General features: G+C 34.7%; 4 protein-coding genes across 7 annotated transcripts; 3 read left to right on the forward strand and 1 right to left on the reverse strand.

Moving 5' to 3' along the window:
• Positions 1–1,601: 1,601 nt before the first annotated feature.
• On the forward strand, positions 1,602–4,637 carry LOC129320338 (uncharacterized). 3 transcript variants are annotated; one of them, XM_054965744.1, is made up of 5 exons: positions 1,603–1,923; positions 1,997–2,119; positions 3,038–3,081; positions 3,258–3,555; positions 4,028–4,637. In XM_054965744.1, the coding sequence occupies exons 3-5, from the start codon at positions 3,061–3,063 to the stop codon at positions 4,330–4,332; spliced, it is 624 nt and encodes a 207-aa protein (XP_054821719.1). In that variant the 5' UTR covers positions 1,603–1,923; positions 1,997–2,119; positions 3,038–3,060; the 3' UTR covers positions 4,333–4,637. The 3 variants fall into 3 exon arrangements, with proteins under 3 accessions (XP_054821720.1, XP_054821719.1, XP_054821721.1); XM_054965746.1 differs by having other exon boundaries at positions 2,008–2,119; XM_054965745.1 differs by lacking the exon at positions 1,997–2,119 and having other exon boundaries at positions 1,602–1,923.
• Positions 4,638–5,981: 1,344 nt separating this feature from the next.
• LOC129321032 (uncharacterized) lies at positions 5,982–10,339 on the reverse strand. The gene is made up of 4 exons (XM_054966761.1): positions 10,216–10,339; positions 8,695–9,046; positions 8,414–8,502; positions 5,982–8,309 (listed from the first exon to the last, which is right to left on the reverse strand). The coding sequence occupies exons 2-4, from the start codon at positions 9,036–9,038 to the stop codon at positions 6,163–6,165; spliced, it is 2,580 nt and encodes an 859-aa protein (XP_054822736.1). The 5' UTR covers positions 9,039–9,046; positions 10,216–10,339; the 3' UTR covers positions 5,982–6,162.
• A 1,874-nt stretch (positions 10,340–12,213) lies between these two features.
• LOC129320635 (monogalactosyldiacylglycerol synthase 2, chloroplastic-like) lies at positions 12,214–16,014 on the forward strand. The gene is made up of 8 exons (XM_054966170.1): positions 12,214–12,821; positions 13,128–13,300; positions 13,857–14,018; positions 14,107–14,248; positions 14,473–14,697; positions 14,795–14,857; positions 14,947–15,021; positions 15,475–16,014. Exons 1-8 carry the CDS (start codon positions 12,540–12,542, stop codon positions 15,733–15,735), a joined length of 1,383 nt encoding a protein of 460 aa, XP_054822145.1. The 5' UTR covers positions 12,214–12,539; the 3' UTR covers positions 15,736–16,014.
• A 2,135-nt stretch (positions 16,015–18,149) lies between these two features.
• On the forward strand, positions 18,150–21,664 carry LOC129320636 (actin-related protein 2/3 complex subunit 3). Of its 2 annotated transcripts, none has more exons than XM_054966171.1 (5): positions 18,150–18,605; positions 18,739–18,787; positions 18,939–19,047; positions 19,124–19,393; positions 21,213–21,664. In XM_054966171.1, the coding sequence occupies exons 2-5, from the start codon at positions 18,785–18,787 to the stop codon at positions 21,353–21,355; spliced, it is 525 nt and encodes a 174-aa protein (XP_054822146.1). In that variant the 5' UTR covers positions 18,150–18,605; positions 18,739–18,784; the 3' UTR covers positions 21,356–21,664. The 2 variants fall into 2 exon arrangements, with proteins under 2 accessions (XP_054822146.1, XP_054822147.1); XM_054966172.1 differs by having other exon boundaries at positions 18,150–18,604; positions 18,728–18,787.
• Positions 21,665–22,386: the final 722 nt, after the last annotated feature.

The raw sequence follows: 22,386 nt of genomic DNA on the forward strand, positions 1-22,386 counted from the left end.
TTGTAGGGACAAAAAGAAAAGAAGCATATTGGCAAAAAAAAGTAAATATTGAACTGAATGAATTATTATTGTGAATCTAGATGCATTAGGGAATTTAAGGTTACATTTTTTTTTTGAAAAATAGCAACTAAGAATTTCTGCATGAAATTTATATCAATCAAGGATCAGTTATTGTCAAAACTTGAATGAAAAATAAGTTAGAATGAACCGTTCTTAATTTAGAATGAGTTGTTATTAAAATTTGAATGAATATTTATTGATAAAGACTAACTTGAATCCACAAGTATCCATTTAGATTTTAACAACTAGTGATTTTTGATTGATATAAATTTTGATCAGTGATCCTTTATTGTTATTTTTTCTTTTTTTTTGTTGCCTCTCCTCCTTAGTAGATATGGGCTGACATGTGATGTGGAGTAAGAATTAGTTTAATTTTTTTTTTCAAGTTTTAAAAAAGTCAAAGTCATGAAAATTGATTTAAAAAATATGCATATGTGGGCTTAAACGGGCTGACCCTCAGCCTTGCAAGACCATCGTTTTAAGTGCTAAATTAAACGGCCTTAAATGGGCTAGCCCGACTGATTCGGCCTGTTTTTCTGACTCTACAAATAAGGGTATATAGCTTTTGGAGATAACAGATGTTGAGTAAAAACCAAAAATCTTTTTTGTCCCATTCACTTTAATTATCATAGAACTTAGCTCCAACATGTCCATAATCATGGTAAATGATGTATAAAATAAAGGATGAACTTATCATTTCGTTTACAATAGACCATTAAGAATCCAACATCATCTTCAAGCAAAGCAAAAATATAAAGGTATTGGTTTCATCCATCCATAAATATTTCTTCAAATATATCATTCACATGAAAAATTACATCCCCATAATGCCACAATTCACAAACTAATTTCATTTTTAAAGATTCAAAGGCTAAAAATTAAGAAGGTAGAGAAACTCACTAGACTGAGAAGGCAAAGGGAATTGGATCGACACGAGGACAGAGGGAGGAGTGGAAGAAAAGCTTAGCGAAGGGACTTGTAACTATAAGGGAAATTGATGATGGACTTGAGGGAAGTTGCAAACTCCCAAGCTTTGCCAAGGAAGACTGAACATGGAATTGACGAATGTGAAGCTTAAGGAAGGTTAAATCTTGCAATTGCAAGGGGTGACTTGTGGAGACCAAAGAGGCAGGAAAGAAGAGACACAAAGGCAGAGCTCTATAACATTGAAGATGAGGAGGATACCACTCCTGGAGACCACTAACGATGGAGCAATGTGGATACGATAAAAACTTAAAGGGTTAGAGAGAGTGGAGATGTGGATAAACATAGGCACTACAATATAAATGGACGTTAGACAAAATGGACATAATGTTGTAGATGCTACATTTTTTATGGTAAATAAATTTTTACACCATTTTATAGTATAGGATAATATTTAATAGTTTTTAAAAAATAATTCGTATGTAATTTTGTATCTTTATTCTATTTTGTTAAAAGAAAAAAAAGGAAAAAAAATCTCACATGGTCGTTCGCAAGTTTTGAGTTTTAACCTTTAACCTCTTGATTTCTCGCTAAGAACGACGACGATGACGTGGTCACCGTTAAAAAGGAAGAGCTTAGCCTTGAACCCTTACCACCTTCCTTCCCCATTTTCTCCAAATTCATCAACCAGAAACTGTTTCCCTACCCTCTCTCTTCCTCTCGCTGAAAAATTTGTTCTTGACCGTACATAATACCCCAAAACCCTTTTCCTCCAGCACCGTAGAATTTGTGGGCTTGTCTCAGCCATCAACCCCATTTAGATTTTTTCCTGTTTTGTAATTAATCACACAATCCGCTTCGTTACCATGGGAAAACGGAAACGAATTTCTGATCAGACCCAGACCGATCATCAACCTCTTGTGTGTTCTCCTTCTACAGGTACGTTTCTTATCGTTTCACTTCATTGTATTTTTTTCCCTGATTTTTCATGCTTTTTTAAAGCTTTTATTAGCGTAATGATAGAGGAAAGTGAAGAAATGAAATACTCTTTTGAGCTACTTGAAACGGTTCCATTGATGGGCACCTGAGAAAACGTGATACGTCTACTTATTTGGGCCAATCTTAATTGTTTCAGGTGGGATGCTCTTCATTCTTGCACTTACTGCTCTGGCCCTCTGCTTTTTTTTTTTTTTTTTTTTAACTGGTAGAGAATATGGGGTCGAAAAGCGATGGGCTTTCTTGTTCCCAGATGTCCCATTTTCTTCCCCTTTACAGTAATTTTACTGGGTTTCAAGGGCTTGATGATCTTTTGTTTTGCAAATGCGTCTCGAAACGCTTGTTTGGTTAGTTCTGATTTTTGTTCTTCCGATTTGTGTTCTGTTTTCTTTTCTCTTTCAATTTTAATGCTCTAGTATCCATTCTGTTGTTATATTCTTCAACCTAACCCTTTGATCACCCTTTTCCCTTTTGTTTGTGGTGATTTCTTCTTTGTTTTGGGATTTAAAAGGAAAGGAGAGATTGATTCCTGTATTCAAATAAGAACTTGCCATTTCACATTGCGATTCAACTGCAAAATCTTTTGACGCCTTCCAGCGGAGGCAATGTCTGTTGATAGATCATGCCCTTGCTTCCCCCCCCCCCCCCCAAAAAAAAAAAAAAAATAAACCTCACCTGACTCCTTTGAGTATGATTTGTTCCCATCATTCATGTTTAGTCATTAATCACATCTATTATTCTTTTACTGATGAATTGGGTTCAACATTCCTATGTCGCCCAATGTGCTTTGTTTTGTCAGGTTGTATGTAAAAAAAGTGCGAAGGTAAAGTTCAGAATTAAGAATTTCAAGTCATGTTCCATACTTTGCATGAGCTAAATATTTTCCATGAAACTTTGAACCTGAAAGCGATGTATTTACTGCATTATTTGCTTAGACTTTAGAAGAAATCATTTAACAGTCCCCTCCCTCTTTTATTAATTTTCTAGATTTTGTTATTTGTTTCTAGTTTGTGAACAGAAAGATAATTGATTATTGTGCTTTTGATCAACATTGCAGAAGTCATTCCATGCTCCTCTGAGATGGACCTATTGTCAGACGAGGTTGCCTTTCTTTCTCCCCTTTTTTGAAGTTCCGAGCATTTATAGTTGTTAATTCTTTCATGGATGTATTAATAATTACTTTTTGTAAATTACTCTTTCATTTTCATCTTAATATCACCAATAAGTTTGGGAGGATTGTCATACATTTGTATTTTGGTTTTCTTGCTTCTTTGCAGAAATCTTCACATTCAGGTGAGCCTGGTGTGGGTCTTCCAGCACCTGTTTTGGATATAACAGATGATCCTTTGAGGTTATTAAATGCCCATCCAACAACAGCACATCATTATCAGAGTGTCAGCCGTCCTATACATTTGAAGCGGTCACGACATTACTATGGTCATCAATACTCTCGACGTAACTCTGCAAATCATGCCAATGCATCATCTTCTTGTGGAAAGAACACTTTGTCGTATGATGAGAGGCTTTCTTTTAAGTTAGCTTCTCAATCCATGTCAGAATCTAAACGTCACACAGGTGTTTCTTTGATGCTTATCAGTAGTGCTAAAGTTAGTTTATTTTTTATATGATCAGTTCAATAATTAAACTTTATTTTTTATGATGTTCTTGTATTCTGATGCCTATATCTTGATTCCAACTTTGCTTTTTTTTTTTTTTTTTTTGGGGAGCACTGGTCGTCTGTATGTATTTATCCAAGTAAACTACCATTTTGGTCCTTGGAAGATGCAGGTTAGGTCAATTTACTCCTTGAATATAATTACTGTCATTTGACTAAACATTTTGAAAAGCGTTTCAACATGGTCCTAGTGTGAGTTCTCCCATCAATGTATCCATGATAAGGTCATATTCATTAGATTTTGAAAAATTCATAGTCAAATGATGTGAACATGCATTTTTGGGGAACAAAGAAGTGTACCTTTGGTGATTTCTTGTTCAAGTTCTTCATATGTATTCTCCACTTGACATGTTGACACTAATTTTCCCCCAGAATTCAAAGATAAGATATTTTCCCGTCCAGAGAGAATCCGCTCGAGTTCCTTAGCTGCAGATGCCGCGTCCTCTGATGCAGTCAAGATGGTTTGCGGGGTATGTCAGAAGCCATTGAAAAGGAAAATTTTTCTGCATGGGCCATTATCTCCCTCTGAATTGTATTCTTCCTGTGACCAATCTTCAATTGTGGCAGTCCTAGTTTGTGGTCATGCTTATCATGCAGAATGCTTAGATCAGAAAACCAGCTTCGAAGAAAGACGAGACCCGCCATGCCCTGTGTGTGAGTCTACTTCTGCAGGATGATGAACTCAAAACTTGCTACTGAACATGAACAATGTGAAAGAGTAGAGTTTTCTGCAAGATCATGACATGAAGGGGGTAGTTTGTATTGGTTGAAATGGAATGCGAGAGGTGGGATATTCAGTATAGATGATGTACGTTAGGGTCTGTATTATCGGGTGGTAGGGTTTTCTGTATAGAGGGAAATATAAGATGGCAACTTACGCTTTGCTTTGACATGTGTTGAGAGTTGAGACTGATATATTGCAGTTGCCAGGGATGTTTCAGAATTCTAATGACTGCTAATAAAAATGTTAGCTATTGCTCAAGCACACGAACTAAAAGTTGTGGTGAAATATTTGATTATTTTTTTCTTAAAATTAAATACGTGGTCTGAAAAATACACCGTATCTACGTGTTAATAAGCAATAGCTTAATATTACTTTAAAAAGAAAAATTATTTTGCAAGTTGTTATAGTGTTCGATTGGATTTGTTTTTTGTTTGTTTGTTTGTTCGTTTGTTCGTTCGTTTGTCCAGCCATTAGGTATGTTAATAATACGTTATAGTATAGGGATATAATTGTTTCTGCAAAACACGTAATATTTTGATTTTACTACTATCATGAATAAATTAGAAATTTGTGAAAATATTTATTGGTTGAATCTGTAAAATGATTTTTTTTTTATTACCCAGATCAAGCACAAGGTTATTATCTGGAATTAGTACTGTTTTGTGGCATAAAATATTTGCATGGCTTTTATAAACTTTTGTCTCAAAGTTTGAGCTTCAATCTTGTTATATTCCCTTCATTAAAAAATATAAGGTATTTTTTAAAAAGTTAGATGTTAAAAAATATAAAGATATTTTTAATCTTTTAAGGTGTACTCCCTCCAGTCCCATTTATAAGTCCCATTTTAAAAGGTCCATTTGATCTCATTTATAAGTCATAATGCGTTTTTTTAAATAATATTTGAAAAACATTTTCAAAATTTCTCTTCATGAGAGAGAAAAAGTAATAGAACATTACTTTTTAAATTTGTTATATAGAGACATGTTTGAAATTTTACTTACTTTTATTTCTTGTACTTTTATTATATTGGTATTGATGACGTTGATAAAAATGACTTATAAATAAGATCAGAAAGAGTAATCATTATCTTTTTTTTCCAATAGTGCCTCCATTAATGATAATTTTATATTTATTATAGAGTAATTAATAAGGCAAATATAAAAATATAAGATTAAATTGAAAATAGGTAAGAGCTCTATTGAGAAGTGAAATTTAATAAAAAATACTTTACATTTTTAAACAAAAAGAGTACAAATTTATGAAAATCAAATTATTTTTATCCTATTTAAAAATACTCAGACTTACTTTTAAGTAAATAATTATCTTATACTTTAGTATCAACTTAATAATATCTTTTAAAATGGAAAAATAATTAAGAATAATTTAGTTAAAAGTTTAAAATTAAACAAAAATAGAAGTAACAGATTTATACATGAGCCAAAAAAATAAAAAAGTAATTTTAGAAATCTTTATAGCATACTAGAGCAATTTGCTCTTGTAATGATGTCTCTCCAGGTTTGATATACATTATTAGCCATGCAGGGATCACTGGATATGTTAGAAGAGTTTGAGATGCAAAGGATTGCATACCTGCGAAGAACATAGGAATAACCAAGCCAACTAAAATCTAATTCGTTAAAAAAAAAAAAAGATGCAATCTAATTCTCTTACCAACAATGCAAAAAAAAAAAAAAAAACAATGCCACACAAACCTAAATTATTATTATGATACATTGCTGGAATAGCAATACTTCTCCACAGTGGCATTGGCAGTCCAGAAAACTCATGATGTCTCTTTACAAGTAGCCTTATTATGGCCTGTACCTTTGCACTTGGTACATGTAACAGTCTTCCTAGATTTCTTTGTTTCCTTATTCTCATCTTTCTTATTTTGGCCATAAGGTCTAGAATTGCAAGGAGGAAGTACATTATTCTCGGTCTCTGTCTCCTGCTTGGCTTCCTCGTCGTTATTGTTCAAATCATCAGAAACAGGGCTTGCGGGTAAATCATCAGAAACAGGATTTATGGATTCAGAGTACACGCGGCGGAAGTTATCAACAGTGAAGTATTCCACACAGTAATCATATAAACTTCGATTGGTGCAATTCAAGACAGCTATAGCATGGCAGCATGGCAGCCCCGTTGCTTTCCACCTTAGACAGCTACAATCCCACTTTTCGATATCCACAACACGGACGGAATCATCATGAACCTCAAACAAGGTGTCTGATGAGAACAAGACTTTAAGGCCCTGTGCCCTGAAAGATTCGTCTTGTAGCATTTCCTCCTTTGATGGAGTCAGTTTTGACGTCCAACTACTTGAATCCACTCGACGATTGTCCATCAACTCCATGATCTTACACCTAAGTGCTTCTACCTTTTGTGTTATGGGTAGCTCTCGCATTTCGTCGATCCATTTGGTGTATAACTCACTAACGTTTATGAGAATGTGATTATGCCGCTCACCTTTGAATGCTGCACTTACCCATTGCTCTGGTTCAACTTGCATGACCCAATCAAATGCTGCTGTTGAGACCTTCCTAATCTGTTCCAAGAACATTCTAAAGCCATCTAGACGCAGTGCATGTGCAGCAGACATAAAATTAACTGGCAAAGAAGGCCTACCTTCCCCATGGTAAGGACCTTTCAGGCTTTTTTTGAAGCTGTCCAAGAGGTGGTACATGGAATAACCATGCTGGGCTTTTTCAAATACCTTTAAAACTGATTGCTTTAACCCCTTCTCTCTGTCAGATACAAAAGTCACGGACTTGGAAGTTGGTACTGCAACTTTTAACTGCTCTAGAAACCAGTTCCAGTTATCATCGTTCTCAATATCAACTATACAGAGTGCAACAGGAAAAGCACCATCATCACCATCTAGTGAAGTAGCTGTCAATAAAACCTCATGATATTTTGACTTGAAAGATGTGGAATCAAGGAATAGAAGAGGGCGGCAGCCAGCCTGAAATCCTTGTATCGAAGCATGAAAGGATAAAAAAAGACACTGAAATCTTTTGTCATCACTTGTGAGGAGCTTGATAAAGCTGCCAGGATTTGCCTCTAACATCTTCTCGCAAAGCCTAGGCAACTGGTTGTATGCCTCTTTGTATGAACCTTGCAAATGTTCCCTAGCTTCCTCAACTGCACGCCATACTTGAGAGTAATTCACCTCAATCCCGAAGTCTCGGTGAATGCTACTAGCAATCTCCTTCGTTTTGTGATGAAGGTTGTCTTGTAATCTGTCCTTTACGACGCTTACCAACCAGTTCTTTGAGGGATGAGCAGACTTCCAAGATTTTCCTCCACAGGTATGTGGCTCCTCCATCTTTTTAATTCTAAATGAATGATCAGATGGGACCCAGGAAGCAAAAATCCTCCATGGACAGTCTTCACATGCACATCTGACTCTGGCACGAATTGTGTCATTCTTGAGATACCTATATGCAAAATGATGTGCAATGGCATATTTCTGCAAGGCGTCACGAAATTCTTGGACACTTGCAAAGTCCTGTCCAACACCAGTAATACTGTCTTTCCAACATTCAGCTAATTTTCCAGGAGTAATATCAGATCCAACATCAAGTAAATTGACCGAATAGTCATTACATGACATATATAGTTGGTGCTCTCCATTATCAGCAGCAATACCACCATGATTTTTCTTTCTCTTTTTCTGTGACATCACTTTTTTATTTTCTTCTGTCTTCACAGATGCTGCTTCAATTGGAGGACCATTAGCAGAAACTTCACGAGATGCAGTACGCCTGCGCTTCTTAACTGCATCTGCAGGACTAGCATCCATATCACTTAAGATTGGACCATGGGAGGATGTATCAGTGGCAATGGCAACAGAGCAAGGTGGATTGGAACAGGAAGCGCCATGATTACTAGTAACAGCATGATTTGGAGAACGGTTTGCAGAAGTGCCAACTGCAGGGAGACTTATGGTAGTCAATTTAACTGATAAAAAGTCAGCAAATTTGGCACACAAGCAAGAGGGGTAGGTGCGGACATTAAGGTAGCAGCAGCCATACCTGATGCAATTTGCTTGCGAACAGTCTTAGGTTTTGCTTTTGAAGGACTGGCAGCAGTCACAGCTTCAGCTGCTCTTACATCGTGTCTCCTGAAAATGAAGACAAGCTTTATTTGATGTGGATAGACTGAATAAAACTAATTTCAGCAATAAGAAAGCTAATTCTAGCACACAATACCATAGGGGAAGAATCGCTATTTCATCAGAAGGGAAGATTTGCTTTGTCTAAAAATTCAATGACAGTGAAGGAAAATTATGAAAGAAGAGAATTTAAAGAACAACCTGGTATTCATGTTTAAAGATTCCTGGTCAAACCCTTCTTTCCCAGAAACAAAGACGTCGGCAGTAATTGAATCCACATAAAATTCTTTCATCCTCTTAAGGTCTCGATCATTTGATATACAGATTAAAGTTTTCCTGTTCCCTGGAAGAAAATACTTGATGGACAAGGTCTTGCTTTGTAAATTCCATAATTCAGCAAGTTTTAACTTAAGGTCATCAAAACTCGTTTCATGATTGATCTCCACAGCATGTGCTTCGCCTCTAGTATATGACATAGATCCATCATCATTTGTCAAAAATTCACCACCAGATTGGCTGATCAGTATAAGCTTCCCCTTTACCATTTCCACAACTAAATTGAAATTCATGTGTAAGTGTCTAAATTATACCCAACAGTCAAACAGCTAAAACAAAAATTGCATTCAAGGATAATGACAATTTAGAGGAAGGCCAACAATTTTCAAGAAAGAGTGCAAGTGTTATTTGCAAAATAACAATCTGTAAGATGTCATTGTAAAAGTGTAGCATTCTTGATTCCATGATTTTAGAAATTCATCCACTCAACCCAAGAAAAGTGCGATCGCAACAGCAAAGGCAGGCATGAATGAGCATAAGATACCAGCACTCAACTAGATAGGATGGTATACAAATTCATTGGCACACGTATCTCCCTAAATTTTTATCTTCATAGGAAAATTGCCATGTAAAAACATATAAAAGAAGGAGAGGAAATTGATCAGGATTGACAAGAGCCTTGTTACAGTTGAATCTTTCAACAACTACAATGAGAGCCAAGTTTTTCACTTCAACAACAGCTTGGTTTTCACTAAAGACTGAATCGTTTTAACGATATAGACTGAGCAAGAACATAGGCAAACCTATAGGCTCTACAACGGATGCTTAACTGGAAATAGTTATCAGCAAAGTCAACGAACAAAGTTTATCACAAGCGGCAGTGATCGATTATTTCATAAGAATCCCATCAAAAGCACATGATAAGTAAATTTACAGTTATGGATGATCAACATAACAACATCAATGAGCATCAGTTAACTGGTCCCGAAGTGGGAATATGATTTTCGTTTTATCTCGGGAAGAAGTTGATGAGCAAGCCTATATGTTGAACAAAGAATATGACTATTCTTTTCAGCAGAAATCGTACCCATTTAATGGAAATGGATAAAATTAGAGGATGGAAAAGTCTACGGTGATGTTTCAACTGGAAATAGTCATCGAATAAGTCAACCAACACAACTTCCATTGATGAAATATTTCCAAACATTTCCATCACATGCACAACATGCATAAACTTGTAGTGACAAACCATCAACAATTGAACACCAATGCACCTTTGTAAACGGTCCAGAGGTGGGACGAAGAAGATGATAACTTTTTCTCTAATTAAAAAATAATAATTCTACGAGTCGTTAAGGCCGATTGATCCGACAAGCGTTTACAGGAACAACATCCGGGCAAGAGGAATGAACCCCAGCTGGTGGAAGAAGAAGAATAAGGACTTACCCAGGGAAGGGTCTCTGAAAAGAGATTCAGATGCACAGAAAAACCTAGGATTGGGGCCTCTTGTGAAAATAGGGTAAAGAAGAGTGAGCGAATCGAAGTTACGAGAGAAGGGTGTGTTTGGAACTTCGAGATTGTAAAGGGGCTAATTTTAAAATGAGTAAAGTACGGGATACATATTTTTGGGCCCAATCTCGTTTGCGGAGCTATCAACTTGTCAAATATATGTTATAGAGTGTTGGCCAAAAAAATCATCATCAAAGGTAGTCATAAATTTCCATACAAATGCTATATCGTGTGTGACGTTAAATAAAAATCATTATTTATTTTTTAGTTAGTTTTACTTATGAATTTTATATATTTAGTACTGTAAAAAGTACCTCAAAATACCTGAATATACATTCATAAAATAATTCTTCTCTAAAACTTACACAATTTGATCATGAGTTCTTCTTCTTTTTTTTTTTTAGATTTTACTTTTCTTACTTGTTTTGTTTGTATAATTATCAAGGAATAATTCAGGTCAAAAAAATTATCAAGGAATAATAAATTGTTGTGATATCTTGGCTGACATTTGAGCAATTTTTATTCCATAAACCTTGGGTTTATAATGTCAATGAATAATTAAATATCTTTCACTACTTTAATTTTAATATGGTAATTAATATATGCTTTTTGAACATTCTGTAGTTGTATAAAAATTTAAAAAAGGGAGAGAAGATATAATAAAATAATTTGGCGAAATTGCATTACGAGCAAATTATTTAATGTTTTTAACCTTGTATTAGAATATTAAACAACCCTTAAAAATATTGAAGGGAGTATATGTTTTACTAACGAGGTTTTAGAACAACATGAGATGAAGTACTCACAAAATTTGGTCAATAGATATTAAAAGTGTCAAATTTTTCATGAATTTTTTGTTATTGCATGTCCAGGGCCATTGCATTTTTAGGGCCAAATTGGATATCTTTAATTAAAAGCTTCAATTTTCTTATCAGTTTATCTAAATATTAATTGAAATTGGATTTAGTAAGATAAACTAATCCCTCATAATATAATAAATAAATGTTTGAATTATTATTTAAAAATGTATCGGCATTAATGTTCAATAATACCTTAAATAAAATTTTATGGCTAGTCAAAAAATGACTTAAAATCAATATAAATGCGAGGTTTAACAACTTTGCCTTAAAATTGTAAATTCTTTTTTAAGTGAAAACCAGAAATCCATTAAAGTAAATCCAACTGATACAAGGGATCAGAAAACAAAAATAAAGACTTAGATCTGTTTTTGGTTTCTATTTTTAAAAACAAAAGATATTGTTTGGACAAATATTTTAGTTTTAATCGTTTTCAAAACTCTTTTTATTTTTTTAAAAAGAAAAAAATATTTTAAAGTTGTTTTCAGGTTTTTTTCCTTCAAAACATACGATATTTGATTACTAAAAAATTTTAACTAGCTCCATCAATTTTTATTATAAATTATTATCATTAATTACATGCAATCATTATTACGACCTTATTTTTTAATTTTAAAATTAATATAACCCACTAGATTTTATTTTATTTTTTTAAAAAAATAATTTTAAAAATTATCTTATAAAACATTTTTTAAAAATAAAAAATGATAGAAAAACCAAACAAGCCTCTAAATTCTTTCATCATCTTTCACTACTAAAATAAAAAATAAATGTTTTATAAAAAAAAAGGAAAAATAATAATTAATTATTTATTATTTATAAGTCGAGTGGGGTGGGATAACATCTATGGCAAATCTCTCTCAGCGAGCCTTTAACACATCCGCATATTTATAACTTGAACATAAAATTATTTGATCAAATTAGTATAATAATTTATTCTCAGTTAAGCTACGTGCTTCTAAATAATGAACCTGCGTGTGACACGGGAAAAAAGAATTTAATATTACAAAATTCAGGAAATAAACAATTCGCGCCTGCGCGGATCAACCATAAGTCCATCGAGGCTGTGCAGGAATTTCAAAGGAAAGAAAGAGCGAAGAATAACTGAATGTGGGTCCCACCTGACTTCGTTGCTTCTTAGTCTCTCTCTTTCTCGTACCCTGTCCGATATCCAATGCTGGAGTCAGGAGAAAATCCCGATCCGAATCCCCCGCGTATCTTTCTTCTCCCGTCAAGCTTCGTCTCTCTCCGCCGACAAACCCCCAATTCCGGTGGCGGGAACGGGACTTGACCGTTAGGTGAGACTGGGGTTTCTTCTTCACAAAGAAAAAGAACATTGTTCTTTTCTGTTCCTTTGGTTCGTTTCTTGTTCAATCCTCTTTCCTGGGCGGGGCTTTTGGAGGTATGGCCTTTACGACGAAATTTATTGCAGAGAAGGTGTTTCAGAAGGTGGGAGGATACTATCATGGGGGTAACAGTCAGAAGAGAAGTGGCCGTGAGACTCACTTCAATCTCGCCGATGACGACGGCGGTGGTGACGATGACGCGGGGATGGAGCTTGTGCAGCTTGGAGCTTCCAGATCCAAGAACGTGTTGATTCTGATGAGTGATACTGGTGGTGGACACAGAGCTTCGGCCGAGGCCATTCGTGATGCGTTTCAATTGGAATTTGGGGACGAGTACTGTGTATATTACTTTCTAGTTTGTTCTTCGTTTTGCTTTCTTTTGAGATTCTTTCTCCATCAAAGACATAATGTTGTGGATCTGCCATTTTTGCTTTCTCCCGTCCTCCCTCTGCAAATATGTTTGCTGTATAGTCAAAATTAGCTGATAAGCATTCCTTGGTATTTTTCTTGACTTCTTGAAGCTATATGCCCAGCTTTGGGGGGACGTATATGTCATTGTCAATACCTCCTTCTCCTCCTCCTTTAACGATCAAGTATTTCTTCCTTCCCATTTCTGGGCTGATCAGATTATCTCTGCATATTTCAGATATTTGTTAAAGATGTTTGGAAAGAGTACACAGGATGGCCATTGAATGACATGGAGAGTCAATATAAATTCATGGTGAAACATGTGCAATTGTGGAATGTTGCATTTCATAGTACCTCTCCCAAATGGATACACTCTGTCTATCTAGCTGCTATTGCTGCCTACTATGCCAAGTATAATCCTCTTCTAACTCTTTTCCTCTTTTGTTTACAACTTATATGCTTCCCCAGATTACAATGTGCAACTGCAAGGGTTAAGCAGCGTCACCAAATTTACTGTATTGTACACTTTGATTACTAGTTTGCCATTATAACCAACAGAAATTTCTATGCTTGGAATACAAATTGATGTACTTTAAACTACGTTCTTGTTGGTTTTCTTAGAAAATCCTGGGCAGACAGAGGAATGAACGGTATAACCATGTCAATGAAACCTACCTCTATCATGTTTATTTATATATCTATTCATCATTATATTAGTTTTTTTAATTTTGATAGACTAGGTCTCAATATGACTAGCTAATGATATTTTCCTACAAAAGATGACTTTAAGAACCTCTAGTTAACCATGCCAATTCACGTTTGTTGCAAAATAATTAATAATTATTTCTTCTCTCAAAGGAAAAAGTATGATTTTCTTGAGCTAGAGGAAGCTATTAGTTTTTGCATAGCTTGCGATGTTGAAATTAAATGGTATTTCCTAAATTGTCTAGCACTCTCAATCTGTCAGGGAGGTGGAAGCAGGGCTGATGGAGTATAAACCAGATATTATAATCAGCGTTCATCCCCTAATGCAACATATTCCATTGTGGGTTCTTAAGTGGCAAGGTTTGCAGAATAAAGTGGCTTTTGTCACGGTGATCACAGACCTTAGTTCCTGCCACCCTACTTGGTAAGGCCACTACACCGTTTTAATCTTCTTTCCTAGTTTGGTTAAAGTAATAACGTTTACATGCTCTTAAGCTTGAAGTTATCCCCAGGTTTCATCCAGGAGTCAGTAGGTGTTACTGCCCCTCTCAGGAGGTGGCCAAGAGAGCCTTACAAGTTGGCCTTGAAGAGTCTCAAGTCTGTGTTTATGGCTTGCCCATCAGGCCTTCGTTTGCCCGTGCAGTTCTCTCTAAGGTATGCATTTTGTCAAACACTTTCAATTCAAGAGTCTAGACTGTTGAGTTATTGACGCCTATGAATAACTTTATCGTACACTTTGGGACCATGTGAAGGACCAACTCAAAGACCGCTCGGTGAAAGCTTATGAAGAGTTTTATGACAATCTCTAACATTTCTATGGTTAGTTTTGGTGTGGATGATATGATGAGTTCTGTTCTAAACATTTTACTTTCTTATAGGATCAATTAAGAGAAGAACTTGAGTTGGACCGAAACTTGCCTGCAGTTTTGCTGATGGGGGGTGGCGAAGGCATGGGTCCTGTTAAGAAAACAGCAAAGGCCCTGGGAGAATCACTTTGGGATAAAGTCGCTGAGAAACCAATTGGACAGTTGATAATAATCTGCGGTCGTAATGAGAACTTAGCATCCACGCTTCAGTGTTTTGAATGGAAAATTCCTGTAAAGGTTTGGCTTCTATCTCAATTTCACATATTTGAATATACAACATTGAATCAGCAGAGTAGAATGGTATACATTGAACTTTTGTTTATTACCGTTGCAGATAAGAGGATTTGAGACTCAGATGCAGAAATGGATGGGAGCCTGTGATTGCATAATAACAAAAGTAGGTGTCATTTCACCAATCTGCAATTTAGATGCTGCTTCTTATTTATAGCAGAAGCTTAAGAGTTCCCACTTTTATGAACTTCGTAGGCTGGACCAGGTACCATTGCAGAAGCATTGATCAGAGGGCTTCCTATAATCCTCAATGACTATATCCCTGGACAGGTGAGTAATGAAATGAGAAATTCTTAGGCAGACCTTATATACCAAATATGAATAGACTAAGCCAATCATGATCAAGAATAGATATATCGGCATGTCATGCATAGTTCGGCTGACCTTGTATGTCAAATTCTTATGCGGACCTACTAACCTAGTTAATCAAATGTAAAAGAAAACTAAGCCGATGACTGGGCAAGTAAGCGTGCAAAACATCCTTTCACAAGCTCAGCTTTGACATTTTTACATGCCTACGGTATAATTAAACCACGTTTCAGTGAAAACAAATCAAAGGCTGCTTCCACAAAACTGTGGTTTCATGGTTTCCAATAGAAAACTAAACATACACTATGTCTAAGAATCTCTTTTGATCAAATTGTGGTAATCTTTTGCATTTAGATTTTCTCACTGATTTCACCAAGTATTCTTTTTTTTTTATGGTTGAAATGGTGAGTACAGGAAAGGGGTAATGTACCTTATGTGGTCAACAATGGGGCAGGAGTGTTCACCAGGAGTTCCAAGGAAACAGCAAGAATAGTGGCAGGATGGTTCAGTACGAAATCTGATGAGTTGCAGAGAATGTCAGAGAATGCACTGAAGCTAGCACAACCAGAGGCAGTGTTTGATATCGTGAAAGACATTCATGAACTTGCCAAGCAATATGGACCTTCAGCTAACTTTCCTTACATCTTGACCTCATCCTTTACCAGCTTGTTCTAGTGATGTTGATTTCTTCATCTTCAATCCACGTTAAGCATTGTGTAAATTGAAACTGGCATGTACAGTTTTACTCCCTAATTTATTTGTGTCATTCTTTTGTCCTAGTAGCTTGGTCACAAGCTCAGATGTTCGTGAGAGATGAGATGTCTAGGAGGGTTCTGTGACGAAAACGGGACTTTATCTGTGTGCAAGGTCCAAATTTTGTATGGATTGTTTTAATGCAGAGATTTTACTCTTTTTCTTATTGTTTTAATGTGAGTGTTTTAGACGATTATATTATATTCAGTGCACAGAGATATTGATGAACTTTATAATAGATAGGCGTATGATGCATTTGTATTGTACTTGAAGCATGGATTTCCAGGACCTCTTGCAATCGCAAATCGAGCAAGCAGATTATGAACTAGAATGAGTAGTTCTTAGTGACCAATTATCAGAGGGGAACGTCGTGTATTGACACTAAAATGGTTAATAATGCCTTATGCTTTGGAGCAAGTATTTGTGTTTTAAGCCAAGCAAAGAGGAAGTGGAGAGTTTTTTTATTTTTGGATACAAGGAAGAGGGATAAGGCTTCAGAGAGAATCAACCAGGTCCAAATAAAGTTTTTATAGTCTCGAGGAGGCTCCTTCAAAACTGTAGACTCTGAATCGATATCAGTACTGTATGGAAATTTTGTAGTGAAATCTGCACAGGTATTGATTTCTTTATCGTCTGCGACCTCCTAATCCTTCACAAAGCGATGAGATAAATTGTGAATGTAATAGCCTTAACAAATTAACGTCAAATTTATCAATATATCAACATGTGCATATAATTTATAAGAAATATGGTTCACTTTAGACTCTGATTCTATATAAGATAAAAGTATAAATTTGGTTATCAACTATTTTTTAAAAGTATTGAGTAGTTTATACTATAAGATGGTGCAAAATAAATTTTTAATTTTAAAAATGAATAGCAGTTTTTGTTAATTTTATTTAATGGATGCTAACTTCTCATGTGAAACCCACAAATTTTTTATTAAGATGATATGTGGCACTCCACCTCAATAAATGAAGGTGTAAATCTAGTTATAAACTATTTTTCAAGAAGCACTGATTAACCTCTATTATAAAAAATAAATCATCTAGCACCTTTTTCATCAATTTTAATCAAATACAGTTTATTTTCACTTATAGTATTCACAATGTATCAATCTTTTCAATATTTTTGTCTTCATTTGTAGTCTCAATTCAAGAAGAAGAGATTTAAAAATTTTATTTGAAAATATTTATAAAAATGATGCTAACGAAGTAGAAGAAGAAGAGAAAAAAAATAAGGTTTCATTAAATTTATGTGGCAATTCGAACAAAGTAGAATAATACTATGCATGGGAGAAGGTTGATTCAAGCTTAATTTAGTCATGAATTATTTTTATAGAAAATGAAGCGATTGAATCAAACTTCCCCAAGCATAGTACTATCACAACTTAAACTGATGCTTCGCTCGAATTACCACAAAGATTTAAACCAAACCTTATCTTTTTCCTCTTTTTTTTCTATTTTGTTGGTATCGTTCTCGTGAACTCAAATAAAAACTTTTTGAAATTCTCTTTCTTGAGTTGAGATTAAGTATTAATGCAAAAAGATTAAAGATATTGACATGTTATAAGTCTTATAAGTCTGAAAATAAACATAGTTTGGTCAAAATTAATGGAAATGCGTTGGATGATTTATTTTTTATAATAGAGGCTATCCAATACTTTTTTAAAAAATAATTTTTAATTAAATTTACACCTTTATTTGCTGACATAAAGTGTCATGTATCATGTCAATCAAAAATTTGTGAGCTCCACATAAAAAGTTAATATCCATGAAATAAAAGTAAATGAAAACTGTTGGATACTCTATTTTTAAAAATTGAAAAGCTTTTGAAAAAATAATTGAAGGCCAAATTTATATTTTTATCCTTCCCTATATTGCTTGGCCTCATCTTTAGATTTTTTTTTTGGGCGAATGACTTGTGTTTAGTGAACAAATAAAAATAACACCATTAACTCGTTCTTGAGGAAAAATAGAACCATTTTTACTGGGGAAAATTGTTTCGGTTATTATTCACATTAACATTTCAAAGTTTGGGTTTTCTAAAACATCCCAATTGATCATTGACCTAGGTGATAGTGATTTTTATAACTTCATAATTTAAGGAAAATGGTTGAGGATTGGAATTTCAACCCCGGTATTTCTAATGTTAGCTTGGAAAGGTTTACCATATGCCCTTACGACGTAGAAAAATAATACCTATTGTCTGCATGGCTTTATATTGCAAAAAAAAAAAAAAAATCCCAATTGAATTTCTTACCTTTAAATAATTTTTTAAGTTGTTATATTATTTTTTGACCAAATTTTAAATTGTTATATTAAGAAAATCACTTCGAACTTCGTCCAAGCGACGAGTGGCAACAGCAGCAGTATCTTGGTTTGCTTCTCCTGTCGTCTTCTTTCTCCCTCGTGTTAGGGTTTGGAAGACTGCAAATTGCCTCCATTTCTTCACACACACCATTCACACAATCTTCCTTGCCTATTACGTCAAATTAATGCGACTTTTTGGCCGATATTTAACTGCATTGAACGACATATTGGAAAATCGCGTTTCATCTGCGGTTTCGTTCTCGGCCGTTCACGATATCGAAAAATAACGATTGTATCGCTCTCATAACGAAAATTTCATTTCCAACTACACCACTTCTCAAATCTTTGTTGAGAAATTGCATCTCCACTCACCCAACGGAGGGTGGTCCCAGCAACCTTATATCGTCTCTTTCGTCGCTGAATTTTGCCACGGATTTGTTCTGCCGAACGTAATTCATCGTTCCGTGTTCTACCATTCAGGTATCTTGATCTATTGGTTCGAGCTTCTTGATGATCTATTAATTCAGGCTGGCTTCTTAGACATTGGTTGATGTTGTTTTTCATGATGCTTTTGACAATTTTGGGTTGCATTTGGAAAATCGGATCATTTCAGCAATCGAGTTGTTCCGGCGCAACATCGTTTTATCCGGATAAAAGAGATGGTATGCGGCGTGAATATGTTTCGTCCCCATTTTATGCTTTTAGAATCTAGTTCCTGTTGTAAATTGCTTAATGAAGGGCAATCAAATTTCACAGTAACTTTTAGAATTTGTCGAAACCTGTACTTCCACTGATATCACTTGAGATTTGAAGGTTCATCATTCTAGTTTTGTGGATGAAGAAGGAGTCGATAAAGCTTGTGGGTGCCCTCTACTTCCCTTGAAAAGCCACATAAAGGGACCGGCTCCAAATTCAGATCAAGGTTTTACTTATTTATATCTTGTGCCTAAAATATTGTCTTTTCCCTAATTTGGAAATTGAGACCTGCGTTTATGCAGACAGAACTGATATAGTGGATGAAGCAATCACGTTCTTTCGCGCCAATGTCTTCTTCAGAAACTTTGATATCAAGAGCCCTGCTGATAAGCTTCTTATATACTTGACATTTTACATTAACGTGGCTCTCAAGAGGCTTGAAGGTTGCAGAACTTTAGCTGAAGGAACAAAGGCGATCATTAACTTGGGTCTGGAAGAGGTTCCTGTACCTGGAGAGTCTGGCTTTCCCTTTCCAGGTCTTTTCCCACTTCCGCAATCGCGGAAGGAAGCAGGTGAATGTCTTGTTCTCCTTATCTGCCTTTGATGTCACAATTTATGTCAGGATGCTTGAATATATTCTTTGTATGTCAGTAATATCTGCGACTTGTTTCATTAAATTTTTTTTTTTTATGTTTATTGCACTTAGTATTCGTGTCATGACTAAATTTATTTCTTGCGATGTCTGTGATGCTCTACTCAACATGTTAAAAGTACTTTTGTTTTTAATTGGCTAAAAACTGAAATTTTACCAAGTTCCCCTGTGTACAGGCTTACTAGTTTTCATTGATTTCTGGCTGAAGAATTGTTTGATGGTATATTGATATAGTCTACTATAAATCCATATGATCAAGTGAGTGGATCATATTATTTGTTCAGGTATTATTTGTCCGAAAGCAAGTTGTTTCAGAGTCTTGAAAAGTTTAAACTGCATGCCCATGCCTTTCATTGTATGCAGTTAAGGTACACTGTGGTAGTCTGGATCTCTTTGTCAATTTAAAACTCAAAAGTAAATTGGAAATGATGAAATAACACATTCAGTGATAATGGCAATCATTTTCTAGTGTCTTCAATGTATCTTCATAACAGTAAGCACGATGCTAAGTCACTAAGCAGATGTTTGTTATGGCATTGAAAACTGAGTTCTAAACAGACTTCCTTTTGATAACCAAGGGTGAAGGCTTGAAAACTTTCCTCTCAGAAAAGCTAGTATCAAACTCCTCCAAAATCTTGGGGTGGATGGCACATTTGAAGACAACGATTTTTGGCTATTGGCAGGTGGATTTCCACTGAAAGAAATAGAAGGAAGAAACGGAAATTACTTTTTAAAGTACACAAAATTATGCACTCCCATGATCCTCCACAAGTAGAAAGTAATGATTATGATCTCCTCAATTTTGTACCTTCTCAGATGCTATGGAGAATTTTTCATGCCTCCTATGTTTCTAGATTTTCGTTCATCTGTATCATCTCAATGTCATTGACTCTACTTCTAAACTACAGCTCTGACTTGTTTAAATAGTTTTATTCTTGCCACTGTTTTTAGGCTGCTCCTTATTTCCAATAGACTATGACCTTGTAATATTGACTGAGGTTAAGTTGATTCATTTGTTTGCTTCTTTTTACTCTGCATTTTTTTCTATTAGCATAATCTGGAGTGTTGTGCATTTGCAACTGTCTTGGAACAACCAGCGCGTTGCACGGGGTTGTGGCTAGTTGACTTAGTTGCAAGTAGTGGCTTTTGCATTTTCATCGATATGGGTGCAATTAGTATTTCTTCCTGCTATTTCCATTGTGAAGATGCTGGATAAAGATAAGAAAACTAACATAATATCTCATCTAGTCTATGGGTCTAATAATATATAAATTACGTAGCAAGTTATTTGAGAATTTAACTTATGAATAGTGTTCTGATTTGGAAGATTTAGTTTGTGTTGGACTACGTTTTTTTGTCTTCCTTTTTTCCTTATATTGTTTGAGTATTATTTTGATGTGGGAACTGTGCGATTTGTCATGTAGTATAATGACTTACACGATTTTAACGAGTCTTTATATTTATGTGCAGCTTCATCTTTTGATTTGATGGAGCTTATTTATTTGTTTTTACATATGGGATTTTTGCTTAAATATTAGTTACCCATATAATGCACAAATTATAATTTCTAGTTTTCTTACATATTGAGATCAGGAAGCATCTTAGGCGGCACTGTTAATCTAGTATATTTTTAATATTATGCTCAGCTTCTGTCTGTTAAAGCAGTGTTGCAATGTGATTACATTTTGTAGACCACATAAATTCTTATTTTTCAAGTTTCGTGATTATACCGAATGCAGAACTATTCAGAAATTATTTGAAGCAGATAAGGGAGGAAACAAGTGGGAGGTTATTGAGCGTGGCATACAGACCCAATGGGACTCCCAATAAATGGTGGTTGGCATTTGCAAAGAGGAAATTTATGAATATTATTGTTCCTTGAATTGTTGAGACAGGCAGACGGTGCTTGAATCTTGGGTTAAGCTGTGAGAAATATATTTAACGCTGAGTTTATATGTGAATGAGATTTATGGTACAGAAATGGATGTACTATTTTTTTCTTGTTTGGTCTTCACGCACCGTATACTAGGTATCCAACATCTTTCACAAAACCTGTCATGTTTTGGTGAGTTCGTTAGATAGGGTTCACCTTCAGCACCACCTTGTAACGGATACGTCGAATGTATCACCGCTAGAGTCTCTATTCCAGTCATTTTCTGCTTTGAATGCTCATTAGCATTTGCAATTCTTAGTCTATTCCAATGTTGTTTTAGTAAGATGATGTTCATCAGCATTGCAACTCAGTTAATCTATTCAATCAAGCAATATATACAATAAAATTTGAAGCGAATGACATTATTCATAAATTATATAAATGCATTTCATTTGTCAGACTTTGTAAAATATAAAACAAGTTGTGTATTTTGTTTTTTTTTTTAAATTAATTTTTAATCTTCAATTTTTAATTTACTTATAACTCAATCTGTCAATTATGGCTTACTGTAATGCAATTCCTTAACTTTTAATTCATTCTTAATTTAATTTCTCAATTTTTGTTAGCTTTATTTTTTTATGTTAATTTAGATCTCACATTAAAGTGTAAGAGGTGGGTATTTTAGAGTAAAATATGAACATTTTTTTATTCATTTTATTTGATAAGAAATTTTTAACAAAAAATTAAAAAATAAGAATCGAGTTATAAGTAAAATAAAAAGTGAGAGATTCAATTGTAGCAAGTTATAGTTAAAGAATTCAATTATAGGTGAGTTAAAAATTAAAAAATTAAAAAAAAAATTTGGGCCAAGAAATCGTATATAATGTTCAAATCATAATCTATAATCTATGCACTGCAAGTGCAATCAACTGAGTTCCTCCTGTTGAACATCTTTTGTTTTGTTTTGTTTTTTTTTTGTTTGGAAAAAAATTCAAAATACTTGAAATGCAAAAAAAATATAGAGATTTAAAGTTATATTT

Source organism: Prosopis cineraria, unplaced genomic scaffold (assembly GCF_029017545.1).
Source record: "Prosopis cineraria cultivar Desert tree isolate PC_DT_omini unplaced genomic scaffold, ASM2901754v1 PC9, whole genome shotgun sequence".
NCBI lineage: Eukaryota > Viridiplantae > Streptophyta > Magnoliopsida > Fabales > Fabaceae > Prosopis > Prosopis cineraria.